Source organism: Mytilus californianus, unplaced genomic scaffold (genome assembly GCF_021869535.1).
Source record: "Mytilus californianus isolate M0D057914Y unplaced genomic scaffold, xbMytCali1.0.p SCAF_14, whole genome shotgun sequence".
NCBI classification, from domain to species: Eukaryota; Metazoa; Mollusca; class Bivalvia; order Mytilida; family Mytilidae; genus Mytilus; species Mytilus californianus.
The window spans coordinates 6,010,938-6,037,122 of NW_026262626.1; the positions used below are offsets into that span (position 1 = coordinate 6,010,938).

Here is a 26,185-nt window from a genome sequence, read left to right on the forward strand (position 1 = left end):
TCATTAATAATGTATAGTGCTGTTGTCTTCATTAATAATGTATAGTGCTGTTGTCTTCATTAATAATGTATAGGGCTGTTGTCTTCATTAATAATGTATAGGGCTGTTGTCTTCATTAACAATGTATAGGGCTGTTGTCTTCATTTTCATTAATAATGTATAGTGCTGTTGTCTTCATTAAAAATTCATAGTGCCGTTGTCTTCATTAATAATGTATAGTGCTGTTGTCTTCACTAATAATGTATAGGGCTGTTGTCTTCATTAATAATGTATAGAGCTGTTGTCTTCATTAATAATGCATAGTGCTGTTGTCTTCATTAATAATGTATAGGGCTGTTGTCTTCATTTTCATTAATAATGTATAGTGCTGTTGTCTTCATTAAAAATTCATAGTGCCGTTGTCTTCATTAATAATGTATAGTGCTGTTGTCTTCACTAATAATGTATAGGGCTGTTGTCTTCATTAATAATGTATAGAGCTGTTGTCTTCATCAATTAATGCATAGTGCTGTTGTCTTCATTAATAATGTATAGTGCTGTTGTCTTCATTAATAATGTATCGGGTTGTTGTCTTCACTAATAATGTATAGTGCTGTTGTCTTCATTAATAATGTATAGTGCTGTTGTCTTCATTAATAATGTATAGGGCTGTTGTCTTCATTAACAATGTATAGTGCTGTTGTCTTCATTAATAATGTATATGGCTGTTGTCTTCATTAATAATGTTTAGTGATGTTGTCTTCATTATTACTGTATAGGGCTGTTGTCTTCATTTTCATTAATAATGTATAGTGTTGTCTTCATTTATAATGACTAAGACTGTTGTCTTCATTTATAATGCATAGGGTTGTTGTCTTCATTGATAATGTATAGGGCTGTTGTCTTCATCAATAATGTATAGTGCTGTTGTCTTCATTAATAATATGTAGGGCTGTTGTCGTCATTGATAATGCATAGGGCTGTTGTCTTCATCAATAATGTCTAGTGATGTTGTCTTCATTAAAAAGAGGGGCGAAAGATACCAAAGGGACAGTCAAACTCACAGATCGAAAACAAACCGACAACGTATAGGGCTTTTGTGTTCATTAACAATGTATAGTGCTGTTGTCTTCATTAATAATGTATAGTGCTGTTGTCTTCATTAATAATGTATAGTGCTGTTGTCTTCATTAATTATGTATAGGGCTTTTGTCTTCATTAACAATGTATAGGGCTGTTGTCTTCATTAACAATGTATAGGACTGTTGTCTTCATTTTCATTAATAATGTATAGTGCTGTTGTCTTCATTAATAATTCATAGTGCTGTTGTCTTCATAAATAATGTATAGTGCTGTTGTCTTCATTAATAATGTATAGGGCTGTTGTCTTCATTAATAATGTATAGAGCTGTTGTCTTCATTAATAATGCATAGTGCTGTTGTCTTCATTAATAATGTATAGGGCTGTTGTCTTCATTTTCATTAATAATGTATAGTGCTGTTGTCTTCATTAATAATGCATAGTGCTGTTGTCTTAATCAATAATGTATAGTGCTGTTGTCTTCATTAATATTGTATCGGGTTGTTGTCTTCACTAATAATGTATAGTGCTGTTGTCTTCATTAATAATGTATAGTGCTGTTGTCTTCATTAATAATGTATAGGGCTGTTGTCTTTATTAACAATGTATAGTGCTGTTGTCTTCATTAATAATGTATATGGCTGTTGTCTTCATTAATAATGTTTAGTGATGTTGTCTTCATTAACAATGTATAGGGCTGTTGTCTTCATTTTCATTAATAATGTATAGTGCTGTTGTCTTCATTAAAAATTCATAGTGCCGTTGTCTTCATTAATAATGTATAGTGCTGTTGTCTTCACTAATAATGTATAGGGCTGTTGTCTTCATTAATAATGTATAGAGCTGTTGTCTTCATTAATAATGCATAGTGCTGTTGTCTTCATTAATAATGTATAGGGCTGTTGTCTTCATTTTCATTAATAATGTATAGTGCTGTTGTCTTCATTAAAAATTCATAGTGCCGTTGTCTTCATTAATAATGTATAGTGCTGTTGTCTTCACTAATAATGTATAGGGCTGTTGTCTTCATTAATAATGTATAGAGCTGTTGTCTTCATCAATTAATGCATAGTGCTGTTGTCTTCATTAATAATGTATAGTGCTGTTGTCTTCATTAATAATGTATCGGGTTGTTGTCTTCACTAATAATGTATAGTGCTGTTGTCTTCATAATTAATGTATAGTGCTGTTGTCTTCATTAATAATGTATAGGGCTGTTGTCTTCATTAACAATGTATAGTGCTGTTGTCTTCATTAATAATGTATATGGCTGTTGTCTTCATTAATAATGTTTAGTGATGTTGTCTTCATTATTACTGTATAGGGCTGTTGTCTTCATTTTCATTAATAATGTATAGTGTTGTCTTCATTTATAATGACTAAGACTGTTGTCTTCATTTATAATGCATAGGGTTGTTGTCTTCATTGATAATGTATAGGGCTGTTGTCTTCATCAATAATGTATAGTGCTGTTGTCTTCATTAATAATATGTAGGGCTGTTGTCGTCATTGATAATGCATAGGGCTGTTGTCTTCATCAATAATGTCTAGTGATGTTGTCTTCATTAAAAAGAGGGGCGAAAGATACCAAAGGGACAGCCAAACTCACAGATCGAAAACAAACCGACAACGTATAGGGCTTTTGTGTTCATTAACAATGTATAGTGCTGTTGTCTTCATTAATAATGTATAGTGCTGTTGTCTTCATTAATAATGTATAGTGCTGTTGTCTTCATTAATTATGTATAGGGCTTTTGTCTTCATTAACAATGTATAGGGCTGTTGTCTTCATTAACAATGTATAGGACTGTTGTCTTCATTTTCATTAATAATGTATAGTGCTGTTGTCTTCATTAATAATTCATAGTGCTGTTGTCTTCATAAATAATGTATAGTGCTGTTGTCTTCATTAATAATGTATAGGGCTGTTGTCTTCATTAATAATGTATAGAGCTGTTGTCTTCATTAATAATGCATAGTGCTGTTGTCTTCATTAATAATGTATAGGGCTGTTGTCTTCATTTTCATTAATAATGTATAGTGCTGTTGTCTTCATTAATAATGCATAGTGCTGTTGTCTTAATCAATAATGTATAGTGCTGTTGTCTTCATTAATATTGTATCGGGTTGTTGTCTTCACTAATAATGTATAGTGCTGTTGTCTTCATTAATAATGTATAGTGCTGTTGTCTTCATTAATAATGTATAGGGCTGTTGTCTTTATTAACAATGTATAGTGCTGTTGTCTTCATTAATAATGTATATGGCTGTTGTCTTCATTAAAAATGTTTAGTGATGTTGTCTTCATTATTACTGTATAGGGCTGTTGTCTTCATTTTCATTAATAATGTATAGTGCTGTTGTCTTCATTAATAATGTATAGTGTTGTTGTCTTCATTTATAATGACTAGGACTGTTGTCTTCATTTATAATGCATAGGGTTGTTGTCTTCATTGATAATGTATAGGGCTGTTGTCTTCATTAATAATGTATAGTGCTGTTGTCTTCATTAATAATGTGTAGGGCTGTTGTCGTCATTGATAATGCATAGGGCTGTTGTCTTCATCAATAATGTCTAGTGATGTTGTCTTCATTAATAATGTAAAGTGCTGTTGTCTTCATTTTTATTAATACTGTATAGTTCTGTTGTCTTCATTAATAGTTCATAGGGCTGTTGTCTTCATTAATAATGTATAGGGCTGTTTTCTTCATTAATAATGTATAGTGTTGTTGTCTTCATTTATAATGCATACGGTTGTTGTCTTCATTAACATTGTTTAGGGCTGTTTTCTTCATTAATAATGTATGGTGTTGTTTTCTTTATTAACAATGTAAAGTGCTATTTTCTTCATTAATAATGTAAAGTGTTGCTGTCTTCATTTATAATGCATTAGGCTGTTATCTTCATTGATAATGTGTAGTGTTGTTGTCTTCATTGATAATGTATAGGGCTATTGTGTTCATTAACAATGTATAGTGCTAGTGTCTTCATTAATAATGTAAAGTGCTGTTGTCTTCATTTATAATGTATAGTGTTGTTTTCTTCATTTATAATGTTTGGTGTTGCTGTCTTCATTAATAATGTATAGTGCTGTTGTTTTCATTTACAATGTATAGCGTTGAACAAATGTTTCTGTTATGGATATACAGAAATTTGTTGCAAAACTCTTTTTTCATATGAACAAAAGCAAGTATTTCGTAAATTTAATCTTCATTCAACGAAAAACTCAATGCAGAAAAAAAAATCATCTAGTAGTCATCACACGGTATTCTATAAAAGACAACATTAACGGTTCAGTTTCACTGCACCAGATGCGCATTTTGACAAGTTATGTCTCTTAAGTGATGCTCGAGGCCAAACTATTTAAGAATCCCAAACCATATACAAATGTTGCAGAACTGTTAAAACCAGAAAGGAAACAAAGTATAGCCAAATCGAGACAAGGAATCAAAGTTTTTAGGACATTATAATGCTTAAGTCAAAATGATTTCCAAATTTTAAAACATCAAATTTCAATCAAACTATATAAGTATTTTCATGCCAGTACCAAAATGTCTATATAATATATTGAGCTGCAAGTCGACCAGGGTTTGCGTAATCGTAACCTGTAATTATAATCGATTGTAATGAATTACATTTTCCCAAATAATCGTAAGTAATCTGTAATCGTCATAATTTTCGATTAAATGTTATCGTAATTTAATCGATTAAAGCATACAATATGATGTAATATTTGATTACATTTCGATAACATTTCGATTACTTTAGTAGAATAGTTTGATAAAATAGAATCTAGTTTAAAAAATAAACAACTGCATGTTTTCTTCATTTTAAAGTAAAGTAAAGACAAAATCGAACGTATACATATGACTGTAAAGTTCTTTCAAAAGCCTTATTCAGATCTGTTGTTGTCACAAAGCTGCCTTATTTTCAACTTTCTGCTTCCTGGCAAATTTTACTGTATTACCAGCCTTTGAAACAAATAACTTTCAATGCTTGACAATACTTCCAGACCATTAATTATTTAGAATAAGAAAATTGTCTGGGTCTGAGTACTACATTGATGTAAAAAGCTTGATTTAGAAATGTTATGTATGAACATTGAGAAAAGATTCAGAGTCCTTTAAACAATGAACCAACACACTGAAATTCTTGTTCAGTAATAAATACATGTTATCCATTCTGATACTTAAAATATATATTATTATTATAAAATTAGATAAATAAAAAAGAATTTTCAACTGCCTTCTAGCCTTCACTGATCTGATGATCAGATACGTTTAATCAATTACACGCAATCTTTAATTATGTGTAATTAAGAGTGAGATTTATGTTTCATTTAGGTTTAAAATTTTACTCCATTGACAGTTTTATAACCTGTAGTTAAGGAGATTATCCAAACAAAAAGATAAAGCCATGCATGTAATTCTAAATTTGAATTTTATCTAATACGTTGAGCAGCATATTTGTGTTTAAAGGTCTTTAAAAAAAAAGATTCACTGAGGTCCGAATTGGTCGTGTGGTAAACATTGCATATTGATCAATACGTGCAAAAAGGAATAATTTATGCAACAGTAGTATACCGATGTTCAAACCGGTATAAATCGATTAAGAATATCCAAATCAGGGTAACAAAAAATATTTGAGAGAATCGCATGAACTCCAAAGAGAGAGAGAGAAACGGTGAAGAGCGTCAACAAGGTAAATGTCTTTTGCTATGCACGCGTCATCACAATGCATATCCACATTCATTTGGGAACAATACACAATCGGTCAAATTACAGATCACACTGGTGTTTAAAGATCTAAGGCTGTGAACACATTTGGCTAGTGAGTTGAAACATCGTATCGGTCAACCAATTCCTGACGTTCGTATAGTGTGAAAATGCACGAGTATCACATATCAATTGAGATATGTAAATGCCATACAATGGGGCAGAGGATAATTTACTGCTTAGAAATTGGAAGTTGACAATTTGAAAGTTGAAATCATCACGTATGTCAAAGATTCTAGTTCAATGTTTTGTCATTATTGAGGAAAAAGATCAGGATAATGATCTTGTTTCGGTAGTATCCTTTATATCAAGTTCACTGTGATATATGAGATGCAAGCAATTACTAAAATGTTGGTTATTAAGTACAGGACATCATAGATATATCTAAAAGGGAAATTAAAGAGTTTTGCGAGATATTTTTTTCTTTTTTTTCTTTTTGTCTTTAAGAAGGTTTTATATGAATTCTGCTTCATATGAGGACAAAAAATAAGTCGGACAGTAGGGATGCATAATAAGTACCCATTGTAAATACAGACTGTCTATTCAAATATCAATGCCCAAACTCAACAAGTATGCTGTCGAAAAAAAAAAATCCAGCATTTTGATCATATCGTCCTTGGTGTATTTGCTTTATTACTTCATACAGTAAAAATTGCCATGCAGTAAAACAAGGGATTGGATCTACAATGTCAATTTGTTTAGAAAAAATATGTTTAAATAAACGGTGCCTCCTATTTGTCGATTGAGCCTGGGGAATAGGAGTTTAAAGGGTAGAAACAAACCTTAATATTAAATGCAAAAGAGAAGAAATTGTGATTGAAGATTTTGCATTAGATCTTAAGAAATTTAAACAATCCACATCTAATTGACATCGATGGTTGAATATATCTCATCATAATATTTCCGAAGGCCATCATATTTTACTGCAGAAAGTTAGAATGTTAGACCTTTAGAAAGATCTTTAGTCAAATATCTTGAAAACCCGACTATATATTGGTCTTTCTAGAAGTTTGGTTATCTAGAATAAAGACGGGAGATTTTAATCGTTTTGTTTATGTTGATAAGAAGGGATTTGTTATTTTCTAAAATCTTCTCCTTTTTGAATATGAAATGGTAAATGTGGGATTCCCAGTTTTGCTGTAAATTCTTAGTCTTGAGTGAGACATTCCAAATAATGATTTGTGCATATGAAAAGAATCATACTTTTCATGAAGAGAATATATAGCATCTACAACTACAATCTACAACTTTCGCCTTCTCGAAAATGGTAGAAACTCGTGTGCTCATTGTACGTCGTAAAGTTCGATCCATTGAGATTATATGTGTACTTTTGGCTTAACTAGCTCGCGCTTAGTCCTGAAATTCATCCTACAGTAAACAAAAGTTTCAGTCGATGGGCTTGGTATTTCGACATTTCTAGCCTTTGGCTAACACATTTATAAGTTTAGGATGCCATGTAATAAAATGAAGAGCGAGATATTTTTGATTTGGGACAAGGAACAATAGCAATTGGGAGGATTGGAATTGACATCCTTTATTATAAATGTCTCCTCTTCCCTCTTGTGGTTGAAAATCTTGGGAGGAAAAGGTTTGGTGTAGGTATATGAAATGTCAAGTGAAGTTCTATCTTTGAAGTAATCAGATTTTGTTTTCTACACAGTTTGGAAACTATCGTTTATATTGATAGCATCAAAAACCATTATTAGCGAATTCTAGATTCAAAAACTACTTTTCATCATCTTTGGAAGTAGTTGTCAAGGTTTTGATTAACTGTGGTTAGCAATGCCTATATATATTTCAACCAATCGGAAAATAAAGGATCGTTTGGTTAATGATATATTTGCAATACAATGCTGATTTTCATGGAAACAAAAGAATGGTTAGGCTGTTTGATGGAATACAGTTAATCTTGACATTGTGTGCATTCCCATGTACTACCTCTTTCAAGGAATAAGATATTGTTTGCATTTTAAAATGGTGTAAAGTGAGGGTCATTTGATTCAATTGTAAGTCGTGAATTGTTAGTCAGTTATGTCGTAACTACAATACCCTTCCCTTTTAACTAATGTGACCTACCGAAGTAAGACTATTTACCGGATTTGTAATAACGTAAGCAACACGACGGGTACCACATGTGGAGCAGGATTTGCTTACCCTTCCAGAGCACCTGAGATCACCCCCACTTTTTGGTGGGGTTCGTGTTGCTTAGTTTTTAGTTTTCTATGTTGTGTCATCTGTACTATTATTTGTCTGTTTGTCTTTTTATTTTTGGCCATGGCGTTGTCAGTTTGTTTTCGATCTGTGAGTTTGACTGTCCCTCTGGTATCTTTCGTCCCTCTTTTGTTGTTCACAGTTTCTATTGATTGTTTATACTTTCAATATAAAAGGACGTTAGGATAAATTTGGTAAACCGTCATTAAATTAAAGGATAATAAACCCTATGAGGAGTCAATTGATTGGTTCAGTCACATAAATATTATTGTAGATATTGTACTGTTTATCATTTTCACTGTCAACACATTTTGTCTATTTATTAATGTTTCAAGAAAATGGGGAATCAACGAAGCGTCAATATCGTCATTTAATGGCAATAACTTCTTAAATTAGTCAACTGATAGTTAGGTCACATACACATTTCTGTATATCCTGTTTTGCTGATAATTTATTCTGTTTACAGTTTCTGTCTTTAATAGTTTACGTCTGAAGGAAATGAACAAAAAATCAAATATTCGTAAAATATCATCAATTAAGGCAATAATTCCCACGAGGAGTCGTATGATAGTTATGCTGAGACAGGAGAGTAAATATTGATATTTTTGTTGCCGCTGTCATGCATGTTATATCTATTATGGGTTTCAAAATATTGTATAATTACTTGCATTTTATCTTTTTGAGGGCAATATTGGTCGATAAACCATAACAACGGACACACTATCATTATCATACACTAAAGATCGGCTATCTCAATTTATAACAAAAGTGGTTCAATAGGTTTGGAGAAGAGTTGTGATCTTTGAAAAAAGGAGAACAGACGGAAAGTAAAAGTAAAAAACAAAGTTAAATCGGAAAAAATAAGCAAAAATATGTAAATAAAAGACAATTTGGTATAAAACCACATATGGGGACGTAAATATATCAAAAGATGTAGGTTTAATTCAACATAGTATTAAGAATTTTCAACCTCTGAGTGAACCAAAAGCTGGATATTATTATTTAGCTTAAATCATTTATTCAAAACTGAAATGTAATTTATGAAATTGCAAACTCTAGAACATCGAAATGAACCTATGAAAACCCCTCGAATGATAACAAGACTGTGTATGTGTCAAGAGATCAATATTTATATTTTTGACCTTTTTATGTTGTTGAGTTGTGTCTTATGTTTTTGCTTAAGCGCTTTAAGTTTTTATCATTTCTTTTAGCAAATCTGCAGAATAAACCAGAATAAAACATCATTTGTTTTGGGAAGACCTTGACTCATAACCAATTTTACCAAAAATATAAAATAGCCTATATAGGTACAAAAAAGCAATTTCAACATATTTGTGCCTTTCCTGAGCACATGAGAAACCCCCTCCGTCGTTTTTCGCTTTTTGTCATGACATTGTCAGTTTGTTTTCGACTTATGAGTCTGAATAATCCTTTGATATCTTTCACCTTTCTTTTTTTAAGTGACATCACAACTAACGTTTTTGGACTGAAATATCAACCTTAAATCATTGGCTATTTCGTTGCGGTCGGAGTTTATAGGTGGAAGAAGCCGGAGTACGTGGAAAAAACCACCGGATTTCAGCCGGAAACTGACAATCAAAACTCAATTCTTAGATTGGAGTCGAACGCACCTGGCACAGAGAGGATTGCAGAATTTTACATGTGTTGAAATTCCACAGTCTAATACTGGCTTTTAATACCTCTCCACAGTTACATGAACTATCGACATATTAAGACACAGATTTCTCAACATGACCGCATAAAATAAAATGCAAAACAAGATAATTTGGAATCTCAAAATGACAAGTCAACAATAAACTTATTCAAATGAATCGATATACAAAGTGTAAAAGTTATTTTGAAAATTAAGCTATTAAAGATCAGCATAGTATGTATAGACAGTGTAGTATACACTCTAAAATACATACAAATTATAATGAATATAACAGTAGTTTCTACTATAAGAATGAATATATAATTATGCAACCCTACTTAAGACATAATTTCCATTTTCTACTATATTTTACCTTTCATTCTGAATACCGATTCTGCTATCTTATGGTATTTTGTTACATCTGTGGGCCGAATATTCTGATTAGTATTTGTTTGTTCTGAGTGTGGTGCTGTCGCCTGATTGACCACTTCTGAATAAGTTGATGTTTCCGGATCGACCTTTTCTGAATTTGTAAATGTCGTTGGATGAACAATTTAAAATAGAGCAATTTTAATGAGTTTAAATCGCATAGAGTTGAAATCGCTTCTTTACACTAACTAACACAAACATAATTTATAAGACCACTTTTTGGGCCTGGAATTCGAAAATTTAAAGGGATCATCAATCTATCAAATGAAAGTCTTTAGATGTTTACAAGAATGTGTGTGTCGAGGATCAGTTTTTTTTATATTTTTACTTTTTTATATTGTGGAAAAGTGTCTTAAGTTAAATGGTATAGCGCTTTCAGTTTCTTGCATTGTATGGTTGACCGCAAAATATACCAGAATAAAACCTCAATTGTTTGGGAAGGCCTTGGCTAATATTCAATTTTACACAAATAAATGTAAAATGGCATATGTAGGTACAAATAAGTAATTTTAACATGTTTTTTATGATCTGGATCCCCTGAAAACAACCTCGGATTTGGTGGGGTTCGTGTCGCTTAGTCTTTAGTTTTGTTCTTGTGTTTTGTGTACCATTGTATGTCTTTTCGTCGTTTTTCGTACTTTACCATAGCATTTTCAGTTTATTTTCGAATCATGAGTTTGAATTTGCCTTTGGTATCTTTCACCTCTTTTTTAAAGTGACATCACAACTTACTTTTTTGGACTGGCATATGAACTGTAAAATATCCCTATGATTGATCAGTAGTACAAGCATAATTATTATAAATATATATAAAGGATTAATTGATTGATTGGTATTAAACGCCACTTTCGGCACTAAATGCTATTTCGTAACAGTCATTGTTTTAAAGTAAAGAAGGCCGGGTGCGTGAAGAGAACCACCAACCTTCGGCAGGGAAACTGACGATCCTGGTAAATTAACATTGGAATCGAACACCCCTGCCACTGAAAAGGATTGAAAAAGTTTACAAGTTTTGAAATTTCACAGTTGAAGACTGGCCTTTAAAACATCTCCACCTTTGCATCAACTATAGATATACATAAACATAAAGTAAAATGCAAATCAAGATGATTTTGAAACTCAAATTGATAAATCAACAATGAATTTCTTCGAATTTACCTTATTCATTGTGTAAAAGTTATTTTGATAATAAAGCTATTACAGATCAACACCGTACGTTCAGCCAGTATAGTATACACTCTATGATACATACAAATGATTATCAATATAACAGTTTCTGTAGTTTCTACATAAAGCAATGCATATGTATTCATGCAACCCCTCTCAAAACATAGTTTTGCTTTTAATATGTATATTACCTTTCATTCTGGATACCGATTCTCCTATCTTAGGGTATTTTGTTTCATCGGTAGGCTGAATATTGTGGTTGGTACTTATTTGATCTAATTGTGATGCTGTCTTCTGATTGATAACGTTTGAATGCGTTGATTTCTCCATATGGACTTCTTTTGAAAATGTTGATTTCACCAGATTGGTCTTTTCTGAATTCGAAAATGTCGTTGGAATTATCTCTTTTAAACTTACTGATGTTAGCATATTGATCCCTCCTGAATATTTAGAGGTTATGCCATATGCTAGGGTAGTGTCGATGTCCATATTATTACATACGACACTCACATTCTTTCCTGAAGTAGCTGAAGAGAAACCTTATATTCATAATGCCAAGTAAATTAAAAAAATATATGACCATACCAAAGGGATTTTTTCGAATTCCTTTTACACAGCATGTTTAAGTAAATGTTAATCAATAGAAAAGCCATGCCCTGAATTATAGTACGAGGTGCTGATCCTCGATTATCTTCTTTGTATAGTACATTTTTTGCCACTGTGAATGACTGTTTGTTGAATTGATGATGATAAAATTATTCAGTAAAAGTATGTGGATTTATATTTCTGTACCTGTCACTAAGTTTTAAAGTTTGTAAAATGTACTAATTATAATCTTCTGTTGCGTTTTAGATGACAGAAAACTAAGTCATCGGGTCCGAAACCTTTCTTGGAATTGATTTAAAGGTCTGTACAACAAAAACGGAATGCAAAATGCAAAATAACAAAAATACCGAACTCAAATGAAAATTCAAATTGGAAAGTCGCTTATCAAATGGCAAAATCAAAAGCTCAAACACACCAAACGAACGGAAAAACAACTGTTTTATTCCTGATTTGGTACAAGCATTTTCTTATGAAGAAGAATGGTGGATTAAACCCGGTTTTATATCTAGCTAAACCTCTCAATTGTATGACAGTCGCATAAAATTTCATTATATCGACAACAATGTTTGAACAAAGCAAACAAACATAATAGGTAAAACGGTCATAAATTGGGGTACAGCAGTCAACATGGTATAATAATCGTAATCACTATCAAACAGACAAATATGTCAAAAAAAGAAAAACAAAATGGAACAAAGACAAAGCACATAAGCAATAATGAAAGATAATAATACAAAAAATGACCACAGCACAACAACACACTGGCGGGATGCATAAGTACCGTGCCACGCTAAAAGGATATTACCAAAAATAGGCTTAACAGTAATGGTTGATAATTTATAAAGACAAATAAAAGAACACAATAACACGTAATGAAGATGATAAACGATATCAGTACCTTGAATCTATTCTTCAAGACCATCATGTATTATATGTGAAGTCGATACGGAATATTTATCAACAAGGTCTTGGTATCTTCCGATGAACTTTTTTTGAAAAAAAACACGAGACAATCTTTGACATAGCCCTGGTTCATCAACTTTCTGCTCAGACGCGGGTGACGTTTAATAAAATCTGGGTAGCAGCTGCAAGCTCTTGAATACCAAATGAGTTGAGACATGGTAATCCCATATGCAGGTGAAGTTGGTATATCAGTATTAAGGTGTGGAGAATTGATAACTTGAAAAATAAGAGAGGTGAAAGATACCAACAGGACATTCAAATCATAAGTCGAAAATATGCTAACAACGCCATGGCGAAAATGTAAAAGACCAAAATAGACAAACAACTGTACATAAAACACAAAATAGAAAACAAAAGACTGAGCAACACAAACCTCACCAAAACCGGGGGTGCCCAAGAATGGTAAGCAGATCCTGCACCACATGGTACACCCGTCATTTTGCTCGCGTAAGTACAAACCCAGTTATAACATGATGAAAATTCAAGTTTATAATATACTCAGTAAAGTTTTTTATATGCAGATAAAAATAAGAAATATAAACAAATCGATGCGTTACCTAATACAGCAATCCAGATAGTTGGACGACTTCCGTCTAGATGAAGAAGTATATCCATGCTGGATTGAGTAGAGTTGAAAATAGTTTCATAACCACCAATTAACTGCCTATTTTGACACTTTATAAAATTGTTTGCAGAATCAAACTCTAAGTAAGAATTTTGATTTTTACCACATATTCCGGATGCATCATTTTGAAATCGAATATCAACTGCCTGAATTTGCAAAGTTCCTGATGTTGTAGAAGTTTTACATTTACAGTTTCGTTTAGAGGTAAACATTGAAGAAAAGCCATACTGTAAGTGTAAACTTGGTCCCTCTGTCTTGTTGATAATGTCACAGAAGTCTTTTATAATATATGATATAAATGCATTATATTAAAGATATATGAACCATTTTGTTTGCAACCATTTTACAAGTCCTGGTATCTTTTATGAGATTTTACAACCACTGAGTCGGCAAATGACGTTTCGTACCCAAAAGATATCACCAGCCCAGTAGTCCCATGTTGACATGAAATATTATTGATACTGTTTTCTGTGTATTTAGTGTTAATAAAATGTTGAATCAATCGAAACAATGGACATAGATTGCTTTTTCCCGAAATTGGCACAATTGTTTGGAATTGTTGGTTTTCAATGCTCTTCAACATCGTATTTGAAATGGCCTTCCATCGGTTTTGATTTGCGCACTGCTGATGAGTACTATGTGGAAGAATAGCGCGTCTGAAGAATCTTGGTTATTTGATGAGCTGTTGTAACCAATGCAAGTGCATATCTTAAGCTAAATGTATTTTTTCTACTGTCACTATATCAGATATGTTAAAGCTGACGATCATTTTTGTTTACTTTAAATTGTTTACTTTAAAAAATAACACCGTTATTTTCCCCCCTCTTTTTATTAGGATTATGATTACTAATTCGCATTTTATAGAACAGTACATAATAAGATAATGTTGATTATCAGGTTCCTTTAAAATTTATTGTAAATGTTTATCCTCTTCATCAGCTCATCCCTAACAAAGACAGCCTTTCTGTCAATTTTGGGCCATTTCTCCTTAAAATATTTTATGCTTTTGTGTCAATTGTACCGTTTAATAAATATAACAATAGTTTGTATTAGATGAGGTATTATAAGGTTCAATATTTTCTCTATTTAAATATAATGTTTTTCGTTTTAAAAATCAAGCACTTTTAGATAAGTACCACGGCTCAATGAAAATTCGACTAGTTCTAATTGAGTTACGCTCTTCAAATAAAGAATTTATTATAATTATTATAAGCATACTGATAAAGGTTGTTAATTTTCACATTCGCCTCTTGTATGGCCTATAAATGAACTTTTAAAACATTTTTTCTCGAAAAACTAGAGTTAGCAAAATAAACTTACCGCTTATGCACTCATATTGTATATGTACTTGATTTGAGAATAGCTGTTCCTCGTTTGGACACTTTACCCTTTCACTTGTTATCAAAATTTCTTGTTGTCCATATACTGCTTCGTAATAACGGGAATTTACCCATGAGCCAGGCAATTTGAATTCCGCACATTTTGATTGCTGATTATAAGTGCAATCGCAGCTTGTACAATTTCTTTCAAATGATATATCAAGAATAGATATTTTATATTTTGCTCCACATGAAACGAGTCCGCGTTTACCATAACAAATGTCTACAGGGTCTACAAAGATAAGTGACAGTGTATTTTGATCAAATTATATAGAATGTTCAATAATTACTACTTATAATAGTCAGATTTGTTATTTTAAACATACAACCTTATTTATATTGTCTCACTTTTATTGTTTATTAACAAAACTGCGAATAAGTCTTTTACACTGATCGATATTTAAAATCAATGTCTGTTTTATGTTTTCTATACACGACAAAACCAGCAGAAAACGGATAATTTTTCCACCAAATTTGCACCGATTGTAGATAGACATGATTTTACGTTTATTAGTTGCTCTTACTTGACTCTGAAATGCCTGTACCAAGTCAGGAATATGACAGTTGTTTTCCATTCTTTTGATGTGTTTGATAGTTTGAATTTGACATTTGATAAGGGACTTTCTGTTTCGAATTATCCTTGGAGTTCGGTATTTGGTATTTCACTTTTTGACACAGAATCTGAATGTCTTACCACAGAAAATGTAAAAATTGTCACTGTAAAATTTAGGTTTTCTATAATTAATATCTCATGTGTTACTGGATTTAGATCTGTATTTTAACTGAAATTATCAGTGAACATCCGTTTAGTTCAAAGATGATTCATTCAATTTCAAAGAGAAATAATTCAATACATTCAATAATCCTTTTTACATGACACATTTTGTGTTTGTCTATAACTAAAGCTTTCAACGTTTTAATGTAGAAGTTTATCTTACTATCAATATTTGCTAAACAGAGTCCAGTTTGTCTTTTGAAACCAATTCAAAGTTACTAAATAAAAACTGAAATGAACTTGAATGATGACACACACATGTTGAACATTTATTTTTCGTCAGTTGAAATTGCATTGAAACCAACACTTGAAAATCTTAAAACACTGTGATTTGAAGAGAATAAAAAACCAAAAGATAAGACATTGAAAAACCACCCAAGGAACCATTGCACATGGGAAATATTAGAATGAAAATTTTTTTCAACTGAAAATTTCTCTGACAAGTATCAATAGCGAAGTAATTCATTTACATAAAAAAAATTTGGTACCATAGAAAATTGTTTTTATCCATAAGGCTGCAACAAACATTGAAAGAAGACAGTAACAGATTTTAACAACTCAAATATGACATTTTAATAATTTTCATCTTCTGTTGTAGACAGCACCTCGTTTATTATTTACAATTTCAAGACGATTTCCTTGTGTCTTACAAATATAGAATTATATACCAGAGGCAATAGGAAAATCTAAATTTGTCATGTTAATAGCATTTCAAAATGACTATTTTTGATTTTCTCCAGGCTATTTAATTTATATATATATACTCAGCTGAGTCATTTTATGAACAGAAAGGGGATTTTATTTGTTGCTAAGATTTTTAGTATGCGTTCTTCTTGCAATAGTACTACTGTAAAGAGAGTGAGTTGACGTTTTCCACAAAGACTATTGATAATTGTCGATATATGTTGTCAAATATTGTTGCATCTTTAAATCCAAAATTTGAATATTTGGGTTGAAAGTTTCCGTAAATGTTAAGAGTTTACATTTTTAAACATATTTGTGGGATATAAGTTACCAATCTCTGGCAATTAGACATAAATGTAACAAGCTAAATTAAAACAACATTTCAAGATCGTTTTTCCATAAAATTTTTATTTGTTTTGTGGGATTTCCGAAAATTGTCAAATGTAAAAAGTAAAATAATATCATTTTTGAAAGCACCGTCCTACAAATATACCATTTGCCACAATTACCTAAAATGACAATCTTAGCACTTCATGACAGGCTTAAATCGCAGGGCATTTTAATCATTCTTAAAAACAAGACCAAAAACCAACCATGAGGTAGTACGGGGCGCCGAACGGGACTCTTGTGGTTTTGTACTCGAAATTCAATTTTGTACGGACAAAAGTGAGTTTTGTTCAACAAAAATTAGTTCAGTTTAACAAAATTTGGAGCATACTACAAATTTAAATTTTGTCATACAAAATTATCTTTAAGTGGGCAAAAATTACTTTTTGTCATAACAAAATTAATTTTTGTATCACAGACTTTACTTTTGTTACCTAATTTGAAAATTGGGCGACAAAAGTCAATTGTGTATGCAAATTAGTTTAGTTTGGATTCTGTGAACTAATTTGCATACAAAACTGAGATTTTGTCACAAAATTAAAATTTGTGTTTATTTTTGTGTAGACAAAATTGAGTTTTGTTAAATTTTCACTTCTGTTTAAAAAAACTCAATTTTGTTTACACAAAGATAAACACAAAATTGAATTTTGTCTCACAACAAAATCGAATTTACTCTCACAACAAAATTGAATTTTGTCTCACAACAAAATTGAATTTTTGTCTCACAAAATTGAATTTCGTCTCACAAAATTGAATTTTGTGTTTTAATTTCCATATCAGGTAACAAAAGTCAATTTTGTATGCAAATAAGTTTATATTTGCATACCTATTTGACAAAATTGAAATGAATTTTTGTCTACAAAAATGAATTATGTCTTCAAAAAAGAATTTTGTCTCCAAAAAAGAATTTTGTCATTACAAAACTGAAGTTCTCATAAAACAAGTCTGTAGGTTGCACTTTGTAAATACAACTGTTTCTCAAACCACGCCTCTTTTGGGGAGATATATAATATTCATAGATATGTTAATTTGTTAACGTACTGGTTCCCATTTATGATCTCTGTGTTTCATCTCATAGAGACATCACTTGGGAATGTAACCAGTATAGAAAAACATGGTAGCGCCTAAATTTTAATTCTTAGGAGGTTCAAAAATGGAGGTAAGGGTAGTATAGAATTTTAGTATAAGTTTAAACTCTTAGAAGTTCAGGGCATATAAATGTTGAAAATATGCCGCACAGCCCTATATTTTGACCTTTGAATAAAATAGTAGTGCATATAAACTTTCCGTTCTAAGATATTATTTTTCACGAAACTTCATAGTAAAAGTGTCACAGTTATAGCCGCAAAGGGAGTTCCTATGGGAAATTGCATTGTCTTTATTTACAGAATTGCAACCTATATAGGGTTAAAAATTAGAACATACAGAATTTCATAAAATCTTGTTTATGTCAGAGATTTTGGAGAATTTAACTCAGATATGAAGTTTTATAAATATTTTATGAAGATTGAGAAAATCCTGGGCCTTAACTATGATGAGTCAGCATAAATTCACAGTTTACAGTATGCATTGTTTACTTAAAGCCCTGAATTAAAAATAAATTCATTATATCTGCCTATTTGTAATTTAAATTGTTTAAAAGTGCTTAGATTTACCCTTCGCAGTCATTGCAACTAATTGATTCTTCTTAAATATTTTTGGTGGGGTGTTTTTGTCCTGTCGATAACCCAAAAGTAAGCCGTAACACCTAAATGTGCTTTTTTGTGACTGCGGCATAAAAATTACAAGCTAGAATTACCAAAAGACCTCAATAAAACTTACAATAGTGTGTTCTATCCAAAATATGTACTAAATATTCCACATTGCTAGAAACATGGAAAAAATTTAGGAAATGTGAAGCCCCAGGGGCAAAAAAAAGAAAAATGCCTCCCCCTGGGTCATAAAACAGATAATTTAACTTCTAAATGCTATGATTTTATTATTTTAAAGGTCTTTTGTAAAGAAAACAATATCTGTGCTAGGAAGTTATGCAAAAATCAGATGTAAGCAGTCATTTCTATCAAACTTTTAGTGAATTTATGCACCAGACTGATATCTTCATAAATACAACTTTTGCAAATATGGCTTTGTTTAAACACTTCTAGTTCATATATTAACTAACTTATGTTAGATATATGGTTAGGGATGATACTGTTGTAACATGAATTCTAAACTGACCATTTGAGGCAGAAATTGAGAACTTTCATTGACAAATAGGCATACAGTAAGATGTGGACTGGAGACACAGGCAAGATTGGATACTTTGTATAATCTTGAATGTTGGAATGATTAACTACTAAGCATTACATTTATAGTATTTTAAAATGCTTTCAATTTGTTATCAGAATAGTTTCAAACAGGTTTTAGACATTTCATGTCAGAAAACATGCACATAGGGTAAGCTGGCAATAATTAAAGTCTTGTTTTCAAATTCTTTAAAAAATTGAAACTGGGGTAGGGGTATAAAATGTACTGTAAAAGGAAACTTAGAGTATATGCAGTGATTTCTTTAAGGCTATAATTCTGATAAATAAGTATTGTTGTGAGAAAAAGTGTTTTTAGAGAGTTTTCTATTTGAATAAATGTTTGTATAGGTTGCACTTTGTAAATACAACTGTTTCTCAAACCACGCCTCTTTTGGGGAGATATATAATATTCATAGATATGTTAATTTGTTAACGTACTGGTTCCCATTTATGATCTCTGTGTTTCATCTCATAGAGACATCACTTGGGAATGTAACCAGTATAGAAAAACATGGTAGCGCCTAAATTTTAATTCTGAGGAGGTCCAAAAATGGAGGTAAGGGTAGTATAGAATTTTAGTATAAGTTTAAACTCTTAGAAGTTCAGGGCATATAAATGTTGAAAATATGCCGCACAGCCCTATATTTTGACCTTTGAATAAAATAGTAGTGCATATAAACTTTCCGTTCTAAGATATTATTTTTCACGAAACTTCATAGTAAAAGTGTCACAGTTATAGCCGCAAAGGGAGTTCCTTTGGGAAATTGCATTGTCTATATTTACAGAATTGCAACCTGTATCACATAGTTTTGTAAGACAAAAATGATTTTGTTATGACAGAATTGAATTTTGTGTACACAAAATTGTTTTTGATTACAAAAAGTTCAAGTCCCATTCGGCGCCCCGTAGGTAGATGGGTCAATTACCTTTTTTAAATTTTCTTTCCTTGTCACCGTTTTAAATAATTTAAGTACTAGACACAATAGTAAGCGTTAGCTTCATGGTATCGTTTGTATTTATAACGCATAATTTATTGCTCACCTGAAGAGGTTTTATTGATAGTTGAATTGCTTTTTGATTCACAGTCTAGTTTAATACATATAATATCAACATTGTACTGATAAGACTATAATAACTTGATACCAAATTTTACCTCATATCCCTGAAACCCATGTAAATTTGTCATTTGTATATAATGTAAAAACAAAGGATATGGGGTATCCATGACACAAAATCAGTACATGCACAGGGCAAAGGAACGGCGCTGTTATTGCTTTTATTCATCTCAAAGACACAGTGAGGTCTATAACACTGAACAAAAACCTCTCGTCTCACTGCAAGTTTAAGACTACCCCTAGCACCGGTTTGAGCGGAATTCTTTGCAAAGATATTCGGGTAGATTTTTTTAAGACGTAACACCACCAAATCGTACTCGAAAGTAGTACATATTTGAAACAAAATAGTTCCTACGCATAGGTTAAACTATGTAGAATATATTTTGGTAATACATGTATATAGGGGGAGGGTTGAGATCTCACTTAACATGTTTAGCCCCTCCTCATGTTTGCGCCTGTCCCAATTCAGGAGCCTCTGGCCTTTGTTAGTCTTGTATGTATTTTTTAATTTTAGTTCATTTATATGTTGTGGAGTTAAGTTTGACGTCCATTTTCACTGAACTAGTACTTTTTTTTATTCAGGGGCCAGCTTAAGTCCGCCTCCTGGTGCTGGAGTTTCTTGCTGTGTTGAAGACCCATTGGTGGCCTTCGGCTGTTGTTTTACTCTTTGGTCGGGTTGTTGTCTCTTTGACACATTCCCCATTTCATTCTCAATTTTATGTAGGTATCAAATCAAAGGTGAAGGGCTGGTGATCGTTGTAGAACACCTTTTGACTGATCATTTTGAATAATACAAAAATGTATGATATGAGAGAGCTTTGTGTCACTTTCGGAGACAATGAAGATAAGGATGAAAAGATAAGCATAATATTGGTAATGTTACTACTAAATAATGTTATACTTAGTGAATATATACAAGGAGATGTTAGGGCAATGGTCAATGAGAATCGTACTAGATGATAAGAACTAGTATATTAAGAGTACTTGATTCTGTAAAAGGGGTATCTTAAATAACTATGAAACCAGGGAAAGCAAAACAAAATATGTCAAAGTATATCAAATACTGCTCGCAGGTAGTGAAAAAAAAAATCAAAGTATTCACCCTGGTGATATAGATTCATACATTCCTATATTATTAAATCAATGATTGATTTCATACAGCAATAATAATGAACACTAAAAAAAGAAAATATCTGAACTGAATTTTGCACATAATTTCAATTACAAAAATTTAAATAAACTTTATACTTCCTTCAAAAAAGGGATTGAAGAATTAATGTAAGATCAGTTATGTAGAAGGTAGTCTTCAATTACAATTTTTACCATGAAAAGGCGACCCTCGTTTCACAAAAAATATAACGACTATAGCAAATGTTTAGTGCCTAACAAGATTTTGTGAGATAGACGAAATTGACATTAAAACAATCGTATTGAATTTCAAAAATAGGCAGATCGGACATATTTTGACTTTATTTACTGACCACTTTTGTTTGGGATTAATTATAATAATAACCTTAAGAGAGACTGATTTTTTTTTGTTATGATAAACAATAATTTTACCTGACGTAGCAGTGCATCAAATGCATTTCAGCATTTCTCTTTGAAAAATGACTTGTTTAATGGTTTTAAACGTCTGATTTGTAAACTTTCTCTCTTTTCTCCGGAATACGCTTTAAAAAAATAATTTATCTACACTGTATGTGGAAAATTTTGTAAAAATATAAAAAGTGGCGATTCTTACCTTTCACACCTTTAGTTTTATAAATAAAAATAATATGGACTCGTCCGGTGTCCAGTTTGAAGGTCAATTAAGTTACTGTACACATTTATGCATGTTCTGAATTATTCAATATACGAGTATGAAAATAATAAACAGTATGCAGGTAAACTAATATTAACTTAATCAAATCATATTGCGTAAGATTCAATAACAATGACTAGTCCACATAATAATAAGTAATAGGGGTAAACTGGGTAGGGAGAAATGATATTTTAAAGATTCATTTTTTGCAAAAACGAATAAAAATTTGTCAACCAAAACTTTTGCTATAATTTCAAAAACTTGTCATTCGGTATTGGTATAGTTTTCGGATCTTTAATTTGCGTATTTAAGGCAATAGAAAGTTTGGGCTTAAAATCTACATAATTATTGATTTTATACAGAATAATATTGCTTTTAAAACATTTGTTGTTTAACAAATAATACATGGATACAAAGTAAAATCATTTTTTAAATACTGCAAAAAATTATATTCTGATTGGTATAGTGATAGTGTCATAAAGTGCGTTGAAATGAACCGTGGTGTAGCAAATATCGAATTCCCTCACAAAATGTTAACACACACTATCAAATATTTCATTTTTCACAAATAATACATATATGCAAAGTAAAATCATTTCTTTATACACTGCAAAATAATTCATTCTGATTGGTAAAGTGGTATTGTCATAAAGTGCGTTGAAATGAACCGTGGTATAGCAAACATCGAATTTCCTCACAAAATGTTATCACGCAATATAATTTTGATCGTAAGTCAGGAATTATTCAGTATACTTACGATACAATATAGTCGTGAGATGTTTTTGTGAAACGCAGGCAGGGACTTTTATATAGCTTTATTAATAAAATTTCTTCAGGAGGGAATAGTCTTCTACAATGAATTTTGATATTTCTGATAAAATTTAGTAAAGGTTCTGACCAAGTTCTGATGTCTATATCCCACTGTAAAAGATTCGAATAAGGAAACAAATACAAGCATGGTTATAAAAATAAAACGGCGTCACTACAAATACGCGGTAAATTTATCGTTACAAGATATGAATTATATAGCACATATATATATATAATAACAATCTGTACTGATCTGAAATGAGACCAAAACCAAGAAATGAGAGAAAAATGATCAATGTTAACGATGACTTGTTATACCTATGTTTATACAATATGAGGAAATCATTTTGATTAAAGGGGACTGTTTCATTTCAACAACGCAAGAGTTTTATTTGTAAAATACATCACTCGAATGTCAGCTGTGATCGTCTAACATGGTAACCCTATCATTTATATAGAATGGTAAATAACGAAAGAAATTGTGTGTTAATTCTTTATTCTTCCTGATTTTGCCAGTTATATGATAGTAGGAAAAAATTTTCCTCAATGGATCCGCAAGCGCACTCGCAATGTTCTGAGATATTTTGAAAAAGGAAAATTTTGTTTATTATAAGCATATTCTATAAACTGGAAGTGTTTCCTCGTCATTTATGAAATTATTTTTATACATAATATATTGATCGATGTAATTAGCACAACTATTTTGCATTTAGTACATTAAATATGCAGGTAAAGTTTTGGGCTACAGTACAATAGTGTCTGTAATAAATGTGAAAATGAATGATGAAATGTTAATTACCTGAATATACAGTCAAAATGTTCCATAGCACCGTTACTATGTCAAAAGATATGTACAAAAATGTTTCATAATCGCTTCCTTCACATGTTAACACTATTGTCGTGGTTGTATTTGTGTCTATTAATCTAGTGACAAAGTCTGTTTTATGTGATAATATTACAAGTATAAGCCCTATCTGTCACTCATATGATATGATTTTATCTTTTTTTTCAAAATAGATACAAACACTTCAATTAATCAGCATATTTACACGAACCATTTTTTCCAAGTGTTCCGTAAAACGAAATTAAATCAATCTATTTTTAAAATGATTTTGATCTACTTAAAGTAAAAATAATTAAAAAAAAATTTAAAAAAAGCCCGTCACTGCCCTCCTTCAGAAAAGGAGGACAGTGACATTTAACTGTTTTACTTATCTGAGAACACAAAATATTTATATTTTATCTTGTTCTTGATTGATAAATCCAGTTATACATGGTTACAGTGACATGTTACACATTCAAATTACGAGCTTTAGATGCCAGGAGTTAAGATAGATTCGCCGAGTTTTCTCTTGTTTTATAAACGGTACAAACTAGTTTGATATAATTTCTTGTTTTATCCGTATATTGTTTCTGCAGTCTAAAATTCATAGCACCTCGCGATATATATTACAACGATTTTACATTACAAAAGTCGGACAAATTCGCAAAACTAAATTGTCCTGATAATGTGCTGGTAATGAAAAAAAAATGACTGGTTTTGTGCTCTTTATTTTTCAATAACAATTGGCAAATATTCAATATCATTGTTGGAGAAAAAATGTGTGACAGAAAAGACACCTAGCACACATTTTGAAGGTGCATTATATCAGATGAGCAAAGTTCAGACTATTTTGTAACTTTTCAATTTTGTAATAAGAAAATATGCAAATTATTGACAGGTGATGATCACATGAAAAAGAAAAATCCGTTGAAATTCCTTTTGCCTCTACCTTGTGGTGATTAAAAAGAAAGAAACATCCAGCTAATCCCCACCCCCCCCCCCCCCAAAAAAAAAACATCCCGAAAATCAATTCTTCTACGGCCTGTGGTTGAACATGTGAACTCTTCTTTTATCTATTGAAATGGTATGCTTACAAAGAAAAATAAGTATTGAGAAATGGAACGTGATATTATCTTTAAGAGGAGGAGTCAAGTAACTTTAAAAACAGGTCTTACCCTATAGAACATTTTGGGCAGTAAAAATGATTGCAACATCAGATCTTTAAATAAGTAAAAATGAATGAAATTGTCAATCAACTTCTTACAGGAGTTGTTACACCTTAATCACAATGTTTGCTTTTAATTTTTCAAACTATACTCTAATATTTTTATGCTAAGTTCTGATCTGATGGACTCAGTCCTTTCATACTGATTTTAACAGTTTGTTCTTATGTTGAGTTGTTATAACACTTTCCCAGATTAGAAGAGGATTGAGCGTTAAATCCCACCTCATTTGCATGTCACAAGACAATGGTTGTTGTTTGTTGCTGTCTCCCATATTTCGTTTTGTTCATTTTTCTTTTGAATTGTTTCCCTTTTAGTCATTTTACAGGTGTTTCTCATTGTTAAAGGCCAAACGGGGACATGTTTAGTTCAAGGAAGAGTAAATGAAATATAGCACAGGAAATAGCTAGATAATAATGTCAAGGAAATTATTAGTCAAACATAAATTAGAACATAATATCATAGAAAAATATCTAACAAAACAAACTTCATACCTTTACATGCCATGCACGGGCGATAAACAACGGATTTAGCGGAAATGTGTGTAACCTGAACCTTGGTAATTTTTTCGAATGTTTCAACACATGAATAATTCATATCTATTCGTAAAAGCGGCGGCATTAATAAAACGACATAACTATAACAAATTAACGACGGGCAAAACATTAAATGAATAAAATTGCCTTCAATACATACTTCTACTTACCAAAAAGTTATTGCCTTCCATAGCTCTTGGTTGTTAATGAATGAAAGCGTTTGGTTTATAATAAATATTTGGTAAACGTACAGTCTCTTTCTAAAGTCATTTTATGAATGAAATAGTAAATGATTAAATATGAAGATGAATGATACATGACAGAGTTACATTGTATATAGAACATTTTAAATTCAGGAACACAGTTCCCACGATATCAACTTACAATCATATCATTTATATACAATTACATATTGTAAAATTCAAAATTGCACAGAAACAGCCGGCGACAAAAAAGTAGTTGGCTTGTTAAATTTCCGTTCAGAACGTTTGTTGTGTAGCAATTATTCTTTGAAATTGTATCTTTTGGTCTTTGAACTGTTTACATTTTGGTCAAATCTACAAACATTTGATAGACCCATTGATATTCAAATATAATCATCAGCCTTTCTTTAGAAGTCATCTTGCCTTAAATGATTGAAAGGAAATATTTTGACGTGGACAATATGTCTTTATGGTAGGGATATTGCTTAGATTAACTTTTTTCCAAAACTACTAGCTCTAAAGAGCTTGTGTCGCTCACCTAGGTATATGTGCATCATCAAAGATAGACACTCTCCAACATTGTAGACTAGAACAGAATTCATGACAACAATCTCTTTGTTGTTCATCTTGTATTGTTGATCATTTTGTCTGTTTACAGTTTTTCTCTTTCATC

General features: G+C 31.3%; 1 protein-coding gene across 1 annotated transcript; it reads right to left on the minus strand.

Annotated features, from left to right (window-relative positions):
- Nucleotides 1-1,287: 1,287 nt before the first annotated feature.
- Nucleotides 1,288-13,304, minus strand: LOC127724876 (uncharacterized). Its single transcript, XM_052231881.1, has 4 exons — nucleotides 13,240-13,304; nucleotides 3,015-3,076; nucleotides 2,378-2,393; nucleotides 1,288-1,366 (listed from the first exon to the last, which is right to left on the minus strand). Exons 1-4 carry the CDS (start codon nucleotides 13,302-13,304, stop codon nucleotides 1,288-1,290), a joined length of 222 nt encoding a protein of 73 aa, XP_052087841.1.
- Nucleotides 13,305-26,185: the final 12,881 nt, after the last annotated feature.